Genomic DNA, 17,614 nt, shown 5'->3' on the forward strand with positions numbered 1-17,614 from the left:
CACGTGCCTGTCTTCCCCCACCCCCCGCATCCACCCATCTGACCCCAACCCACGTCCTGCCCCTGACTGCCCCCCTCAGAACCGGCAAGTTTCCCCCCTCCCCCCCGCCACCAGGGTAGCAGCAGCAGCCCTGGGCTCCAGGGGCTATCTAAAGGGCTGGAGCTCCCCTGCTTCTACCGCCCCAGTCCTTTAAATAGCCACCGGAGCCCTGGGGAAGAGGCAGGGCTCCAGTGGCTATTTGAAGGGCCGGGGCGGCAGAGGCAGCTGGAGCCCCGGCGTTTTAAATAGCCTCTGGAGCCCCCCGCTATCCCAGGGCTCTGGGGGCTATTTAAAGGGCCCGCGGCTCCCCTGCTTCTACCTGCCCTTTAAATAGCTGGGAAAGCAGCGGGGCTCTGGCGGCTATTTAAAGGGCCGGGGCGGTAGAAGCAGTGGGAGCCCTGGACTTTTTAAATAGCCCCCAGAGCCCCGCAGCCCTACCTCAGGGCTCCAGCAGTGGGGCTCTGGTGGCAATTTAAAAGGCCTGGGGCTCCAGCCCCTGCTGGGAGCTCCAGGTCCTTTAAATTGTTCCCCTGGGGAAGCCAGGCCACCCCAGTACGGCACATCGGCTCTTGCCGGTATGCTGAACCGGGGTGTACCAGCTTCACCTCTGCCCAACCCCATCCACCACCACCCCGACAGACCCCCGGAACTCCCACCCTACCCGGGGTGGTGATGGATGGGGTCGGGCAGAGGTGAAGCTGGTACTCCCTGGTTTGGCATACCGGCAAGAGCCGATGTGCCGTACCGGGGTGGCCCAGCTTCCCCAGGGGGACCCCCTCCCGCACCTCAACCCCCAACCCCCTCCCACAGCCCAAACCCCCATCTCCGTTGGGTTGTGGGCATCAACAGTTTTCTTCAACTGGGTCGCCAGAAAAGAAGTTTGAAAACCACCGATCTAGGGAGTTCTAAAATAAGACTGGACAGATAAGGGAAAACAGGCTGTAAGGGCCACTCCTGTCCTGAGTGGGCTGGATGATCTAAGAGCCCTCTTCCATCTATCGTGACCTGAAATGACATTGCTTTTTGCATGTCTGCCCTTTCTCCATCGTCAGCAGGCATCCAGTAAGATCTTACCCGCCTTTCCGACGCCTGATTACTCCTCTGACGTGGAGCCAGACACTAGAGAGATGGTACGAGCACAGAACAAAAAGAAGAAGAAATCTGGGGGCTTCCAGTCTATGGGTGAGTGCAATGGATGGTTATAATTCTGAGGGCAGAAATGGAAGTTTGATGAACATGGGGCGCTCAAACTTAGCTCGACTCAGGGCCACCTCAGCAACTGGTCAAGGCCTGAGTACCAGCCAGAGGAGCACATTGCAGGTGTATTCAGAAGAAATCGCGTGTCCCAGCATGCACTGAGGCTCCTGCTTGGATCAAAATTGGGGTTCTTTTTCTTTGCCTTCTGGATTTGAACCTCTACGTCACATTTTTTTGAGCTTTTTATCTGCAACTATTAGGGTAAGAAACTTTTTTAATGAAAGCTGAGGTTATTCTCTAATCACATGACTCCAGAAGGTGGGATTTTAAGTAAAAAACAATAATAGTGTGAGACTTGCACTAAAATAGTTGGTAACACTGCACCCTTGTTATCCAAGGGCCATTTAATATTGTGATCATATTTGTCTTTTCTCGTAGGCTTGAGTTATCCTGTATTCAAAGGGGTCATGAAGAAAGGCTACAAAGTGCCTACGCCAATCCAGCGAAGGGTAATGGACAGGCTTTCATTGCTCCAGTGTAATTTTTATGGGGTATATGTTTGTTAAAGGTCATGGGGGGTTTCCGTAGGTAATTTCTGCAGTGCTTTGTGGGGTTGAGGTGGGAGGTGAATCTCACTGTGCTGGTGAGCTTTAGCCACGTCTGGCATGTGGATTCCACAAGGCCCAGTGTTAGCAAAGTTTCCCCAACACCCCTGTAACCTACCTGTGGAACTCATTGCCACAAGATGCCATTTAAGCTAAGAATTGTAGCAGGGTTCCCAAAAGATATGGATGTTTATGTGGATTATGAGAACATCCATGGATACCCCAGTGACTGGCACAGGATAAGAATCCTCCAGCTGGATTGGAGCAGCATCTGTTCTTGTCTTGCAGACCATCCCTGTGATCCTGGATGGGAAAGACATGGTGGCCATGGCAAGGACTGGCAGTGGGAAGACGGCTTGTTTCCTCATCCCCATGTTTGAGAAGCTGAAGGCGCACAGTGCCCAGACGGGAGCACGAGCCCTCATCCTCTCGCCAACCCGCGAGCTTGCCTTGCAGACTATGAAATTCACAAAGGAGGTAGGGAATGGAGGAAGTAGCATCAGCTGATCAAGGAGACTCTGGAACTGGAGTAGCTGGGAGCTCTCTCACAGATGTGACTTGAGAGCATGGTACATGGAGCTTGTGTTGATATGGAGAGGCAATATAGTGCAGTAATTGCTAAGGGACAGTTTCTTGCATGACATAACTAACCTGTGGAACTCATTGCCACAAGGTATCTTTGAAGCTAAGAATGTAGCAGGGTTCCAAAAAGATGTGGATGTTTATGTGGATTATGAGAACGTCTGTGGATACCACAGTGATGGGCACAGAATAAGAATCTGAATAGAATAGAACTAGACATGGTAAAAAAATGAGGGTGAGATTATCAGGCTTCAGGACATAAGCTGAGGTTAGGCAGATGGTGTGCCTGTAGGCGGGTTTTTCTATATTGTCCACTAGAAGGTTCTTCGCATCTACCTTTGAAATATTTGGTCCTGCCAAGAGACTAGACTGGGGTGGGCAAACTTTTGGCCCAAGGGCCACATCTGGTTTGGAAAATTGTATGCAGGGCCATGAATGTAGGTCTGGGGCAGGGGGTTGGAGTATGGGAGGGGGTGCAGTGTGCAGGAGGGGCTCAGGGCAAGGGGTTGGGATGCAGGAGGGGTGCAGAGGCCGCAGGGATGTGGTGCCAGCCGCTTCCGGGAGCAGCGCGGGGCCAGGGCAGGCAGGGGCCTGCCTTAGCTCCGCTGCACCGTGGGGCTGGCAATCCCACGGGCTGGATTGCAAGCCCTGAGGGGCCGGATCCAGCCCACAGGCCGTAGTTTGCACTCCCTTGGACTAGACAAAGAGCAGATGGATCTTGGGTGTGATCCAGTCTGGCTGCACTCCTGTGATTTAGCTCACAAGGACAGCCTTCAAACAGAGCTGTGGTCTGTGCATGGGTACTTTCTGTAACGCTGCAGGTTGAACAAGTAGCAGCAGCCGCTGCACTCTGTCTTTTGAGTGCTGATGGCTGGGTTGCTACGTGGGCCTCCTGCTGCCCCTACGGAGAGCCCCCGACATCGCTGGTTTTGCGGGGTTAAAGACGGAGGCAGGTTGTACAAAGGGAGAAGCAGCCGGATCCAAAGTCTTAGCAGCTTCAATGTGTTCATCCCTCCTGAGACAGCCAGGCCTCTTGCGCTGGGGTAGCCCTGGCTGTTGAGGTGAAGGGTCCCATGGTTGGGAATGAGGGGAGTGGGGAGCTGGAGGCAAGATTAGGACTGACAGTAGATGCGGTGTGTTTGTCCTGCAGCTGGGCAAGTTCACAGGCCTGAAGACTGCGTTGATTCTGGGAGGAGAGAGGTAAGCCAGTTGCAGTCTGCCCCTAAAGCGCCGGCGGCTGCAGCAGATCGCAAACCCTTGTGAACGTTTTGTCAAATGTATTTTTCCCTAGAATGAGTCAATGACAGTAGAAACTTGTGAAATATTGGCTAGCTCAATGCCCAGCTGAAATATTGACCTGGCTCAGTGACACTGCAGTGGGTGGAAACATCACAGCTGGGTCTAGAGCCAGATTGCCAGGACTGAGCCTGGGCCCTTCAGGGGGTTCCGTAAATTTTAAATGAATTTTTATAGAAGTATATTGGCTCCTTTCAGCATCGGGACCTAGTCCCAGCTTTTGGCCCAGCTACTTGTATTTGTGCTCTCCCGGCGGGCTGGTGCGCGGCGAGCGGTTACCGAGACGTGCGCGCGTGGCGGGCTGGTGCGCGGCGGGCGGTTACCGAGACGTGCGCGCGTGGCGGGCTGGTGCGCGGCGGGCGGTTACCGAGACGTGCGCGCGTGGCGGGCTGGTGCGCGGCGGGCGGTTACCGAGACGTGCGCGCGTGGCGGGCTGGTGCGCGGCGGGCGGTTACCGAGACGTGCGCGCGTGGCGGGCTGGTGCGCGGCGGGCGGTTACCGAGACGTGCGCGCGTGGCGGGCTGGTGCGCGGCGGGCGGTTACCGAGACGTGCGCGCGTGGCGGGCTGGTGCGCGGCGGGCGGTTACCGAGACGTGCGCGCGTGGCGGGCTGGTGCGCGGCGGGCGGTTACCGAGACGTGCGCGCGTGGCGGGCTGGTGCGCGGCGGGCGGTTACCGAGACGTGCGCGCGTGGCGGGCTGGTGCGCGGCGGGCGGTTACCGAGACGTGCGCGCGTGGCGGGCTGGTGCGCGGCGGGCGGTTACCGAGACGTGCGCGCGTGGCGGGCTGGTGCGCGGCGGGCGGTTACCGAGACGTGCGCGCGTGGCGGGCTGGTGCGCGGCGGGCGGTTACCGAGACGTGCGCGCGTGGCGGGCTGGTGCGCGGCGGGCGGTTACCGAGACGTGCGCGCGTGGCGGGCTGGTGCGCGGCGGGCGGTTACCGAGACGTGCGCGCGTGGCGGGCTGGTGCGCGGCGGGCGGTTACCGAGACGTGCGCGCGTGGCGGGCTGGTGCGCGGCGGGCGGTTACCGAGACGTGCGCGCGTGGCGGGCTGGTGCGCGGCGGGCGGTTACCGAGACGTGCGCGCGTGGCGGGCTGGTGCGCGGCGGGCGGTTACCGAGACGTGCGCGCGTGGCGGGCTGGTGCGCGGCGGGCGGTTACCGAGACGTGCGCGCGTGGCGGGCTGGTGCGCGGCGGGCGGTTACCGAGACGTGCGCGCGTGGCGGGCTGGTGCGCGGCGGGCGGTTACCGAGACGTGCGCGCGTGGCGGGCTGGTGCGCGGCGGGCGGTTACCGAGACGTGCGCGCGTGGCGGGCTGGTGCGCGGCGGGCGGTTACCGAGACGTGCGCGCGTGGCGGGCTGGTGCGCGGCGGGCGGTTACCGAGACGTGCGCGCGTGGCGGGCTGGTGCGCGGCGGGCGGTTACCGAGACGTGCGCGCGTGGCGGGCTGGTGCGCGGCGGGCGGTTACCGAGACGTGCGCGCGTGGCGGGCTGGTGCGCGGCGGGCGGTTACCGAGACGTGCGCGCGTGGCGGGCTGGTGCGCGGCGGGCGGTTACCGAGACGTGCGCGCGTGGCGGGCTGGTGCGCGGCGGGCGGTTACCGAGACGTGCGCGCGTGGCGGGCTGGTGCGCGGCGGGCGGTTACCGAGACGTGCGCGCGTGGCGGGCTGGTGCGCGGCGGGCGGTTACCGAGACGTGCGCGCGTGGCGGGCTGGTGCGCGGCGGGCGGTTACCGAGACGTGCGCGCGTGGCGGGCTGGTGCGCGGCGGGCGGTTACCGAGACGTGCGCGCGTGGCGGGCTGGTGCGCGGCGGGCGGTTACCGAGACGTGCGCGCGTGGCGGGCTGGTGCGCGGCGGGCGGTTACCGAGACGTGCGCGCGTGGCGGGCTGGTGCGCGGCGGGCGGTTACCGAGACGTGCGCGCGTGGCGGGCTGGTGCGCGGCGGGCGGTTACCGAGACGTGCGCGCGTGGCGGGCTGGTGCGCGGCGGGCGGTTACCGAGACGTGCGCGCGTGGCGGGCTGGTGCGCGGCGGGCGGTTACCGAGACGTGCGCGCGTGGCGGGCTGGTGCGCGGCGGGCGGTTACCGAGACGTGCGCGCGTGGCGGGCTGGTGCGCGGCGGGCGGTTACCGAGACGTGCGCGCGTGGCGGGCTGGTGCGCGGCGGGCGGTTACCGAGACGTGCGCGCGTGGCGGGCTGGTGCGCGGCGGGCGGTTACCGAGACGTGCGCGCGTGGCGGGCTGGTGCGCGGCGGGCGGTTACCGAGACGTGCGCGCGTGGCGGGCTGGTGCGCGGCGGGCGGTTACCGAGACGTGCGCGCGTGGCGGGCTGGTGCGCGGCGGGCGGTTACCGAGACGTGCGCGCGTGGCGGGCTGGTGCGCGGCGGGCGGTTACCGAGACGTGCGCGCGTGGCGGGCTGGTGCGCGGCGGGCGGTTACCGAGACGTGCGCGCGTGGCGGGCTGGTGCGCGGCGGGCGGTTACCGAGACGTGCGCGCGTGGCGGGCTGGTGCGCGGCGGGCGGTTACCGAGACGTGCGCGCGTGGCGGGCTGGTGCGCGGCGGGCGGTTACCGAGACGTGCGCGCGTGGCGGGCTGGTGCGCGGCGGGCGGTTACCGAGACGTGCGCGCGTGGCGGGCTGGTGCGCGGCGGGCGGTTACCGAGACGTGCGCGCGTGGCGGGCTGGTGCGCGGCGGGCGGTTACCGAGACGTGCGCGCGTGGCGGGCTGGTGCGCGGCGGGCGGTTACCGAGACGTGCGCGCGTGGCGGGCTGGTGCGCGGCGGGCGGTTACCGAGACGTGCGCGCGTGGCGGGCTGGTGCGCGGCGGGCGGTTACCGAGACGTGCGCGCGTGGCGGGCTGGTGCGCGGCGGGCGGTTACCGAGACGTGCGCGCGTGGCGGGCTGGTGCGCGGCGGGCGGTTACCGAGACGTGCGCGCGTGGCGGGCTGGTGCGCGGCGGGCGGTTACCGAGACGTGCGCGCGTGGCGGGCTGGTGCGCGGCGGGCGGTTACCGAGACGTGCGCGCGTGGCGGGCTGGTGCGCGGCGGGCGGTTACCGAGACGTGCGCGCGTGGCGGGCTGGTGCGCGGCGGGCGGTTACCGAGACGTGCGCGCGTGGCGGGCTGGTGCGCGGCGGGCGGTTACCGAGACGTGCGCGCGTGGCGGGCTGGTGCGCGGCGGGCGGTTACCGAGACGTGCGCGCGTGGCGGGCTGGTGCGCGGCGGGCGGTTACCGAGACGTGCGCGCGTGGCGGGCTGGTGCGCGGCGGGCGGTTACCGAGACGTGCGCGCGTGGCGGGCTGGTGCGCGGCGGGCGGTTACCGAGACGTGCGCGCGTGGCGGGCTGGTGCGCGGCGGGCGGTTACCGAGACGTGCGCGCGTGGCGGGCTGGTGCGCGGCGGGCGGTTACCGAGACGTGCGCGCGTGGCGGGCTGGTGCGCGGCGGGCGGTTACCGAGACGTGCGCGCGTGGCGGGCTGGTGCGCGGCGGGCGGTTACCGAGACGTGCGCGCGTGGCGGGCTGGTGCGCGGCGGGCGGTTACCGAGACGTGCGCGCGTGGCGGGCTGGTGCGCGGCGGGCGGTTACCGAGACGTGCGCGCGTGGCGGGCTGGTGCGCGGCGGGCGGTTACCGAGACGTGCGCGCGTGGCGGGCTGGTGCGCGGCGGGCGGTTACCGAGACGTGCGCGCGTGGCGGGCTGGTGCGCGGCGGGCGGTTACCGAGACGTGCGCGCGTGGCGGGCTGGTGCGCGGCGGGCGGTTACCGAGACGTGCGCGCGTGGCGGGCTGGTGCGCGGCGGGCGGTTACCGAGACGTGCGCGCGTGGCGGGCTGGTGCGCGGCGGGCGGTTACCGAGACGTGCGCGCGTGGCGGGCTGGTGCGCGGCGGGCGGTTACCGAGACGTGCGCGCGTGGCGGGCTGGTGCGCGGCGGGCGGTTACCGAGACGTGCGCGCGTGGCGGGCTGGTGCGCGGCGGGCGGTTACCGAGACGTGCGCGCGTGGCGGGCTGGTGCGCGGCGGGCGGTTACCGAGACGTGCGCGCGTGGCGGGCTGGTGCGCGGCGGGCGGTTACCGAGACGTGCGCGCGTGGCGGGCTGGTGCGCGGCGGGCGGTTACCGAGACGTGCGCGCGTGGCGGGCTGGTGCGCGGCGGGCGGTTACCGAGACGTGCGCGCGTGGCGGGCTGGTGCGCGGCGGGCGGTTACCGAGACGTGCGCGCGTGGCGGGCTGGTGCGCGGCGGGCGGTTACCGAGACGTGCGCGCGTGGCGGGCTGGTGCGCGGCGGGCGGTTACCGAGACGTGCGCGCGTGGCGGGCTGGTGCGCGGCGGGCGGTTACCGAGACGTGCGCGCGTGGCGGGCTGGTGCGCGGCGGGCGGTTACCGAGACGTGCGCGCGTGGCGGGCTGGTGCGCGGCGGGCGGTTACCGAGACGTGCGCGCGTGGCGGGCTGGTGCGCGGCGGGCGGTTACCGAGACGTGCGCGCGTGGCGGGCTGGTGCGCGGCGGGCGGTTACCGAGACGTGCGCGCGTGGCGGGCTGGTGCGCGGCGGGCGGTTACCGAGACGTGCGCGCGTGGCGGGCTGGTGCGCGGCGGGCGGTTACCGAGACGTGCGCGCGTGGCGGGCTGGTGCGCGGCGGGCGGTTACCGAGACGTGCGCGCGTGGCGGGCTGGTGCGCGGCGGGCGGTTACCGAGACGTGCGCGCGTGGCGGGCTGGTGCGCGGCGGGCGGTTACCGAGACGTGCGCGCGTGGCGGGCTGGTGCGCGGCGGGCGGTTACCGAGACGTGCGCGCGTGGCGGGCTGGTGCGCGGCGGGCGGTTACCGAGACGTGCGCGCGTGGCGGGCTGGTGCGCGGCGGGCGGTTACCGAGACGTGCGCGCGTGGCGGGCTGGTGCGCGGCGGGCGGTTACCGAGACGTGCGCGCGTGGCGGGCTGGTGCGCGGCGGGCGGTTACCGAGACGTGCGCGCGTGGCGGGCTGGTGCGCGGCGGGCGGTTACCGAGACGTGCGCGCGTGGCGGGCTGGTGCGCGGCGGGCGGTTACCGAGACGTGCGCGCGTGGCGGGCTGGTGCGCGGCGGGCGGTTACCGAGACGTGCGCGCGTGGCGGGCTGGTGCGCGGCGGGCGGTTACCGAGACGTGCGCGCGTGGCGGGCTGGTGCGCGGCGGGCGGTTACCGAGACGTGCGCGCGTGGCGGGCTGGTGCGCGGCGGGCGGTTACCGAGACGTGCGCGCGTGGCGGGCTGGTGCGCGGCGGGCGGTTACCGAGACGTGCGCGCGTGGCGGGCTGGTGCGCGGCGGGCGGTTACCGAGACGTGCGCGCGTGGCGGGCTGGTGCGCGGCGGGCGGTTACCGAGACGTGCGCGCGTGGCGGGCTGGTGCGCGGCGGGCGGTTACCGAGACGTGCGCGCGTGGCGGGCTGNCCGAGACGGGGGCGCGTGGCAGGTTGGTGCGCGGCGGGCGGTTACCGAGATGGGAGCGGGTTGGTGGGCGGCGGGCGGTTACCGAGACGGCGGCGCGGCTGCTGTGCATTGGGCTCAGGGAGGATTTCAGAAGCATGGCGCAGATGAAGGCCCCCATTGGGCAGCTTGCTGCTCTCTGGCCAACCTGTTCCTTTAGAACGATCCTTGGGAAGCTGGGCTCAAGGATCAGGCTCCGTCTCAGCCTCTTTTGCAGAAACCAGGTTGAGGGCGTGAGGGGCTTGGCAAAGTGCATGTGGCTCGGTGACCTACCTTGGAGCTTCTTGTCACTAGGGCTGTGTTATGGCTCCCCCTGCTGATCATTATTACCATCACCTCCGATTCTCTTCCTCCCCTAGGATGGAAGACCAGTTTGCAGCTCTGCATGAGAACCCCGATATGTGAGTCTTAATGCTGAGGGGCAGCGACTGTGTTCTCCAAATGTGGGCGGGGGGGGGGGAGGGGAAGGGTCACAACAGGGGATGGGGCTCATGGGTGGGTTTTTCTTCTTTCTTTCGCACATTGAGACCCAAGACGCATCCCACACAACCCATCCTCTAGGACTGCCCTGCTGCTTTTTTCTCTTCTGTAACTTACCTGGAGTATCTGTGATTGGGAGAGTTGGGTTAAGCTGTCATGACTTTCCTTTCCCACCCCCCAGGCAGCATAGTCTCACCTGTATTATTTCATAGACTCATAGACTTTAAGGTCAGAAGGGACCATTATGATCGTCCAGTCTGACCTGCACAACGCAGGCCACAGAGTCTCACCCACCCACTCCTGTAACAAACCCCTAACCTATGTCCTTAAATCATGGTTTAAAGACTTCAAGGTGCAAAGAATCCTCCAGCAAGTGACCCGTGCCCCACGCTGCAGAGGAAGGCAAAAAAAATTCCAGGGCCTCTGCCAATCTGCCCTGGAGGAAAATTCCTTCCCGACCCCAAATATGGTGATCAGCTAAACCCTGAGCATGTGGGCAAGACTCAGCCAGCACTCAGGAAAGAATTCTCTGTAATAACTCAGATCCCACCCCGTCTAACATCCCATCACAGGCCATTGGGCATATTTTCCACTAATAGTCAAAGATCAATTAATTGCCAAAATTAGGTTATCCCATCATACCATCCCCTCCATAAACTTATCAAGCTTAGTCTTGAAGCCAGATATGTCTTTTGCCCCCACTGCTCCCCTCGGAAGGCTGTTCCAGAACTTCACTCCTCTGATGGTTAGAAACCTTTGTCTAATTTCAAGTCTAAACTTCCTGATGGCCAGTTTATATCCATTTGTTCTTGTGTCCACATTGGTACTGAGCTTAAATAATTCCTCTCCCTCCCTGGTATTTATCCCTCTGATACATTTGTAGAGAGCAATCAGATCTCCCCTCAGCCTTCTTTTGGTTTGGCTAAACAAGCCAAGCTCTTTGAGTCTCCTCTCATAAGACAGGTTTTCCATTCCTCAGATCATCCTAGTAGCCCTTCTCTGTACCTGTTCCAGTTTGAATTCATCCTTCTTAAATGTGGGAGACCAGAACTGCACACGATATTCCAGATTAGGTCTCACCAGTGCCTTGTATAACGGTACTAACACCTCCTTATCTCTACTGGAAATACCTCGCCTGATGCATCCCAAGACCGCATTAGCTTTTTTAATGGCCATATCACATTGGTGGCTCATAGTCATTCTGTGATCAACCAATACTCCGAGGTCCTTCTCCTCCTCTGTTACTTCCAATGATGCGTCTCCAGCGTATAACAAAAATTCTTGTTATTAATCCCTAAATGCATGACCTTGCACTTTTCACTATTAAATTTCATCCTATTACTATTACTCCAGTTTACAAGGTCATCCAGATCTTCCTGTAGGATATCCCGGTCCTTCTCTGTATTGGCAATACCTCCCAGCTTTGTGTCATCCACAAACTTTATTAGCACACTCCCACTTTTTGTGCCAAGGTCAGTAATAAAAAGCTTAAATAAGATTGGTCCCAAAACTGATCCCTGAGGAACTCCACTAGTAACCTCCCTCCAGCCTGACAGGTCACCTTTCAGTCTGACCCGTTGTAGTCTCCCCTTTAACCGGTTCCTTATCCACCTTTCAATTTTCATATTGATCCCCATCTTTTCCAATGTAGCTAATAATTCCCCATATGGAACTGTATCAAATGCCTTACTGAAATCGAGGTAAATTAGATCCACTGCTTTTCCTTTGTCTAAAAAATCTGTTACCTTCTCAGAGAAGGAGATCAGGTTGGTTTGCACGATCTACCTTTTGTAAAACCATGTTGTATTTTGTCCCAATTACCATTGACCTCAATGTCCTTAACTACTTTCTCCTTCAAAAAATTTTGTAAGACCTTGCATACTACAGATGTTTCCTTTCTTAAAAATAGGAACTACGTTAGCAATTCTCCAGTCATATGGTACAACCCCCGAGTTTACAGATTCATTAAAAATTCTTGCTAATGGGCTTGCAATTTCATGCGCCAGTTCCTTTAATATTCTTGGATGAAGATTATCTGGGCCCCCCGATTTAGTCCCATTACCTTGGATGTGGTAATATCTGCCTCCATGTCCTCATTCCCATTTGCCATCCTACCATTATCCCTAAGCTCCTCATTAAAGACTGAGGCAAAGTATTTGTTTAGATATTGGGCCATGCCTAGATTATCCTTAACCTCCACTCCATCCTCAGTATTTAGCGGTCCCACTTCTTTCTTCTTTGTTTTCTTCTTATTTATATGGCTATAGAACGTTTTACTATTGGTTTTAATTCCCCATGCAAAGTCCAACTCTACATGGCTTTTGGCCTTTCTCACTTTATCTCTACGTTTTCTGACCTCAATAAGGTAGCTTTCCTTGCTGATCCCTCCCATCTTCCACTCCTTGTAGGCTTTCTGCTTTTTCTTAATCACCTCTCTGAGATGCTTGCTCATCCAGCTCGGTCTACAACTGCTGCCTATGAATTTTTTCCTCTTTCTTGGGATGCAGGCTTCTGATAGTTTCGGCAACTTTGACTTGAAGTAATTCCAGGCCTCCTCGCCTTTAGATCCCCAAGTTCTTCAGTCCAATCCACTCCCCTAACTAATTTCCTTAATTTTTTTAAGTTAGCCCTTTTGAAATCAAAAACCCTAGTCCCAGATCTATTTTTGTTTATCCTTCCATTAGTTTGAATTGAATTAGCTCATGATCGCTCGAACCAAAGTTGTCCCCTACAACCATTTCTTTTATGAAGTCCTCACTACTCACCAAAACCAAATCTAAAATGGCATCCCCTCTTGTTGGTTCAGCAACTACACCTCTACCCTGATATAACACTGTCCTCAGGAGCCAAAAAATCTTACCATGTTATAGGTGAAACCGCGTTCTATCGAACTTGCTTTGGTCCGCCGGAGTGCGCAGCCCCGCCCCCTGGAACACTGCTTTACCGTGTTATATTTGAATTCGTGTTGTATCGGGTCGCGTTATATTGGAGTAGAGGTGTACTTGGTGAAGGAATCCATCAGCTATTGCATCCAGGAAAATCTGAGCCCTATTATTATTACTAGCACTTGTCCTCCAATCTATATTTGTATTGTGGTAGCACTTAGGAGCTCTCGTCCTATCCGCTGGGCACTGCGCACACGCAGAACAAGCTCGCAGGTGCTGCACGCAGTGGGTCTGATTCTGCACTCGCGGTGTAAATGGGAAGTGACGCCACCGAAGCTGATGGAGTCACAACCTGTAAAGCCTGTGTGCTGAGCAGAGTCAGACCCAGAGCCTCCGTGTGTTTCAGTGAGCATCAAGAATAGCATCCAATGGGGGCTGCCTGCTACTCTGCACCTTTTAAGAGCATCTTCCTATGTGTATTTCTGGGGGGAGAGCAGAGACTGGAGATGGGTCTTCCTGGAGTGGACCTGTCATCTGAATGGCCTTCTTGGCCTGGCAGAAGTGGGCTGGAGAGGCAGGTGGGATGGGAGTGGGTTGGTTGGGAAGAGCTGCCTTGTCCTATTTTTCACCAGAGTGGAGAGCTGCAGCTTCCCCAGCTCCATCTCTCTGCACCAGGACAGGTGGGTGCCTGGGTGTGGGTAGCACCTTGGCCCTGTCCTGGAGTTGTGGGCAGCTGGGTGCCTGTGCCCATTGGTGTCTGTCATTCCAGAATCATTGGCACCCCGGGGCGCCTGATGCACGTGGCTGTGGAAATGAACCTGAAACTGCACAGTGTGGAGTACGTGGTGTTTGACGAAGCTGACAGGTCAGTTCATGACATTGCCGTAGCTGAGATTTCACCTTGGGGCATTTGTCAGCCCCTCTGTTCCCAGGGGCTCCCAGTAGGACCCTCTGTCAGCCAAGTGTGACAGCTGCACCACCAGGGAGGAGATGGGGCTTGGTGCCGTGGCTGCATCCCGTGGACACAGAGGTGTGAGTGTGGATTCCCAGGGGAGAGCACTCAGCTACGACAGGCTCTGAGCGCCTGATGAGTGAGATGTGAGGCCAGTGGGGGAAAACGGACCAGGTCAAGGATCTTGGGAAAGCAACCAACTGGTGCAATGATGCCCTTTCTTATCGGCTGATGCTGGGCTAGATCTTCCACTTGCAGGGCCAGCGCAGGAGCTGGCATGTGGGATTCTAGGGCTCCTGGGTGTTGGATTTAAGGGCTCGTCCTGGGAGGAAGCAGCTTGTCCCGGTGCATGGGGATATACTGCTTTCCTGGGTGCTGCGTGGGATGGTAGGGCCCCAGCTGTGGGGGTGGGGGTGGCTTGCTGGGTTGTGTGGCTGCTGACCTTGGTGGTGTTGACCCCCCTCAGGCTCTTTGAGATGGGGTTTGCGGAGCAGCTGCAAGAGATCATCGCCCGGCTCCCCGAGAGCCGCCAGACCCTGCTTTTCTCTGCCACGCTCCCCAAACTGCTCGTGGAGTTTGCTCGGGCTGGTAAGGAACATCCCCCACTCAGCCCCACGCGGGAGAGATGAGGGGCTAGATGGGGAGGGGGTAACAGGCTGAATGGCAGGTGAGCTAAGAGTAGTTTTAGCTGTGCTGACCTGTCCTTTTGGGGGAAGGGAAGGGTTACCCACCTGCTGTTGCCCTGTTCGCCCCAGGCCAGGTGCATCCACGCTGCCTGTGTCCCACCTACTCCTTTCCTCTTCAGTTCAGGGGACCTTGCCCTGTCTCTTGCAAAATGCATTTTAGTGCTTGTGAGAGCAGGCAGCTAATTAAAGCTGGGGCATGGTACACTGCGGGCTCCAACTCCTCCGCCGGCACATCCCCCCTCCTGACCTGCAGCACCCCCTGCTGGGCCAGTCCAATATGCCTTTCAGAAGCTGTGATAGCCCCACTGTACGTGTCTACCCGTGAGTCTGCTACCTTGGCCTGTTCTTATCCAGAGTGAATTCAGGCGCTCCTTGCCCTGGACTCATGTTCTCCTGCCTCATTCACAGGTCTCACTGAGCCAGTCTTGATCCGGTTGGACGTGGAGACCAAGCTCAGTGAGCAGCTCAAGGTGAGATGCGCTTGGGAGTCTTCAAGGCTATTGAGTTTGGGAGGGCTGGGGTAGAGGAGATTGGGGCCGTCCCTGGGTTCTGGGCCTGTACAGCACCTAGCAACTTGGGTCCCTGGTCCATGTCTGGGCCCTAGGCTGTAGTGCCATACAAATAACAACTCCCCGTTTGTCTGAGCTCATCCCAGCAGAGCCCTCAAGCTCCAAAGAGCACTACTGTCAGCTGGCACTGGGGAAGGAGGTGGAGGACCAGCAGTATGAGTTGTATGGCCCTTCCTCCTCAGCCCCTGCCGGGAGGGCCCCCATGTGTATATGTGCCTGCCCTTCTCTGGACTGCTGTATTTCACAGCTGCAGGCAGTGTGCAGCGCCCCTTCCTGGGGCTAGTAACTGACGCCAGGGTGGACGAGGTGCTACCGTGAACCTGATCCCATCAGGAGCCTCAGTTAAGTGTGGCCCTGACAGCATTAGCTGGTGTTGGCACCTGTAGGCAGACTTGGGTAGAACCTGAGCCCAGGTGAGGCAGACGGACTTTCAGGGTGGTTCCCCCAAGCCTCCAGGGACCCAGTGTAGATTGGAGGGCAGGGGAAACCTTCCATCCCTTCCCATTAGCCCCAAGAGGTGCTTTCCAGACAGGGCCAAAGAGCTGCCCAGCCAGCGGTGCCAGACAAACCAAGGGTGGTGGGCTGCAGCACAGGGCTGTGTTATTTCACTGGTAGCCTCTAGAAGCCTCGGTGGTGGATCAGGACACCGTGGTGCTGGGCGCTTTACAGCATCTGCCTCAGTCAGATTGAAGAGAAAGCACAGCCTGCGTTGTTAGCCCCAGTGTCTCTGGCTTATGACGCTTCCAGGGGGGTCATTGAGGGGGCAGGGAGGGACTTCCCACCTCACCCCTCTCTCCGCTGGCAGCTGGCCTTCTTCCATGTGCGCGCAGATGACAAGCCGGCCGTGCTGCTGCACCTGCTGAGGAGCGTGGTGAGGCCGCAGGATCAGACCGTCGTCTTCGTGGCCACCAAGCACCATGCGGAGTACCTCAAGGAGGCAAGTCGGGGAGCCAACGCGCCATGGGCCCGGCCCTACCGGTGCTGCACAGGCTGTTGGGCCCAGGCCCGGGCCTGGTGGAGCCGTGGGAGACGTAGCGGGGTGGGGATACAGGCAGTGCTGAGACCAAGGCAGAAGGGGCAGCTCTCACTAAACCCTGGCGGAGAAGGGGAGCTGCTGGGGGTGCTGCTTCCCCAAGGCGGGGAGGAGGGGGAAGGAGAACTCTGCTTCTGTGGCTGCTGCAGGCCTCTGGCTGAACAGGTGCCGGAGCAGCATACAGCAAGGTTGGTGTGCTGGGGGGCCTCCTGCCATGCACCAGGTGGCAGGGGAGACCTGGGGGCTCATCACCTGGCTCTAGTTCTCTGTGTGTGGTCGGAGTCGAGCCAAAGTTTCCTTCCCAAGACAGGCCCCTGCCTGAGCTTCCACTGACTGACTCCTGTGTCCAGGAGATGCCAGGGAGTGTCAGAGGCTGGTGCTGGGCTGCCAGGAGAAGGAGGGGCATTGCCGATGGACATTACAGCTCTCCAGGAGGGTGGCGTGGGGAGGTCTAGCATGCTGCTGCTTGGCCAGCCTAGTACATGGAGGAGGCAGGGATGCCGAGGGGAGGGAGGTGCAGCCTGTCCTGAAGCTGCCAGATGGACTCTCTCCTCCCTTGGCTCTGACTTACATTGAGGTCCCCTGGTCTCTGGGGTGGTTCTCCCCTGCTGGGGGCCCGGGCGCTGACCTCTGCTCCACCCTCCTCCTCCCTCCAGTTGCTGACAGCGCAGGGCGTGAACTGCACCCATATCTACAGCTCCCTGGACCAGGCAGCCCGGAAAATCAACATCGCCAAGTTTGTGCACGGCCAGTGCGCAGTGCTGATTGTTACCGACGTGGCTGCCCGCGGCATTGATATCCCCATGCTGGACAATGTCATCAACTACAGCTTCCCTGCCAAGCCCAAGCTGTTCCTGCACCGTGTCGGTGGGTCTCTGGGGCTGGCTGGGCCGCGGGAGGGAGCTGGGCTCTAGGGCACAGCCGCCTGTCCTGCTTCAACTGATCTGCTCCCTCCCGCCCTGGTCACAGCTCCGCCAGGCTGGTAAATGCCATGGAGGAGGGAAGCCTCTCCGCCCCCAAGTGTTCTCCCCCGCTGGGCAGCCACCTGCCATTGCCGGAGCCATTGCTGCAGGGCGTGTTGTTAACACCTGTCCCAGCCTGGACTCCCCGCTGCTGAATGCTGTCTGGGCTGGAGCCCTCGTCCTGGGGCTGGGCCCTGCCCAGGACACTGGGGGAACGCAGCATTTCAGGGAGGGGCACAGGAAGGTCTCAAATCTCAGTCTGCAGGGCAAGGCCCAGTTAGCCAGTGGGAGGGCGTGTGCAGTTTGGGGGCTATTCCCATTAGTGGCACGGGCACCGTTTGCCGGATCCCTTGAGAGCAGCGGAGTACATGCTGAGATTCACCATCTGCAATGGGCACGAGAGGGCGAGAACACCGTGCCGTCGTCCAGCCCTCCCCCGGATGAACAGCGTGATCCCCGCTGAGCGTGGGGGCCAAGCTTGGCTTCTTGGCCTCGGTCCCCTTAGCAGCTTCCCTGCCCCTGACCAGAGTAGGCACATTAGCCAAACCCGGAGTCCGTGGCTGTGGTTCCTAAGAGTGGCTCCACACTGGCTGAGCCAGGGCCAGCAGCCCTGGAGTTAACACAGAGCTATTCTGCCTTGCTTTCCCTCCCAGGCCGCGTGGCCCGCGCTGGCCGCAGTGGCACCGCCTACTCCCTGGTGGCATCGGATGAGACCCCATATGTCTTTGACTTGCACCTGTTCCTGGGGCGCCCGCTCACCCTCGCCAGCCCCCACGAGAAACCCTCAGGTAAGGTCCATCTGGGCACTGGCCCCCCGTCCCCAGTGCGGGGGGTGGAGTTGGGGGGGGGGGGGAGCTCTCACTTGGCATTCCTGCTGGGGCTG

The 17,614-nt window shown here is 61.4% G+C and overlaps 1 protein-coding gene across 2 annotated transcripts in view; it reads left to right on the forward strand.

The window, feature by feature from the left end:
• Positions 1-17,614, forward strand: part of DDX54 (DEAD-box helicase 54) — a 24,620-nt gene that overhangs the window by 1,120 nt on the left and 5,886 nt on the right. The window contains exons 2-12 of one of the 2 annotated variants that reach the window (XM_034791084.1): positions 1,092-1,221; positions 1,675-1,745; positions 2,130-2,318; positions 3,574-3,623; positions 9,524-9,565; positions 13,299-13,394; positions 13,948-14,069; positions 14,576-14,637; positions 15,542-15,673; positions 16,426-16,636; positions 17,385-17,519. In XM_034791084.1, coding sequence (XP_034646975.1) covers positions 1,092-1,221; positions 1,675-1,745; positions 2,130-2,318; positions 3,574-3,623; positions 9,524-9,565; positions 13,299-13,394; positions 13,948-14,069; positions 14,576-14,637; positions 15,542-15,673; positions 16,426-16,636; positions 17,385-17,519 — 1,240 coding nt within the window. The remainder of the gene's footprint in view (positions 1-1,091; positions 1,222-1,674; positions 1,746-2,129; positions 2,319-3,573; positions 3,624-9,523; positions 9,566-13,298; positions 13,395-13,947; positions 14,070-14,575; positions 14,638-15,541; positions 15,674-16,425; positions 16,637-17,384; positions 17,520-17,614) is intronic. The other variant, XM_034791085.1, reaches the window with a different exon arrangement.

This window comes from Trachemys scripta, chromosome 15 (genome assembly GCF_013100865.1).
Source record: "Trachemys scripta elegans isolate TJP31775 chromosome 15, CAS_Tse_1.0, whole genome shotgun sequence".
Lineage (NCBI taxonomy): Eukaryota > Metazoa > Chordata > Testudines > Emydidae > Trachemys > Trachemys scripta.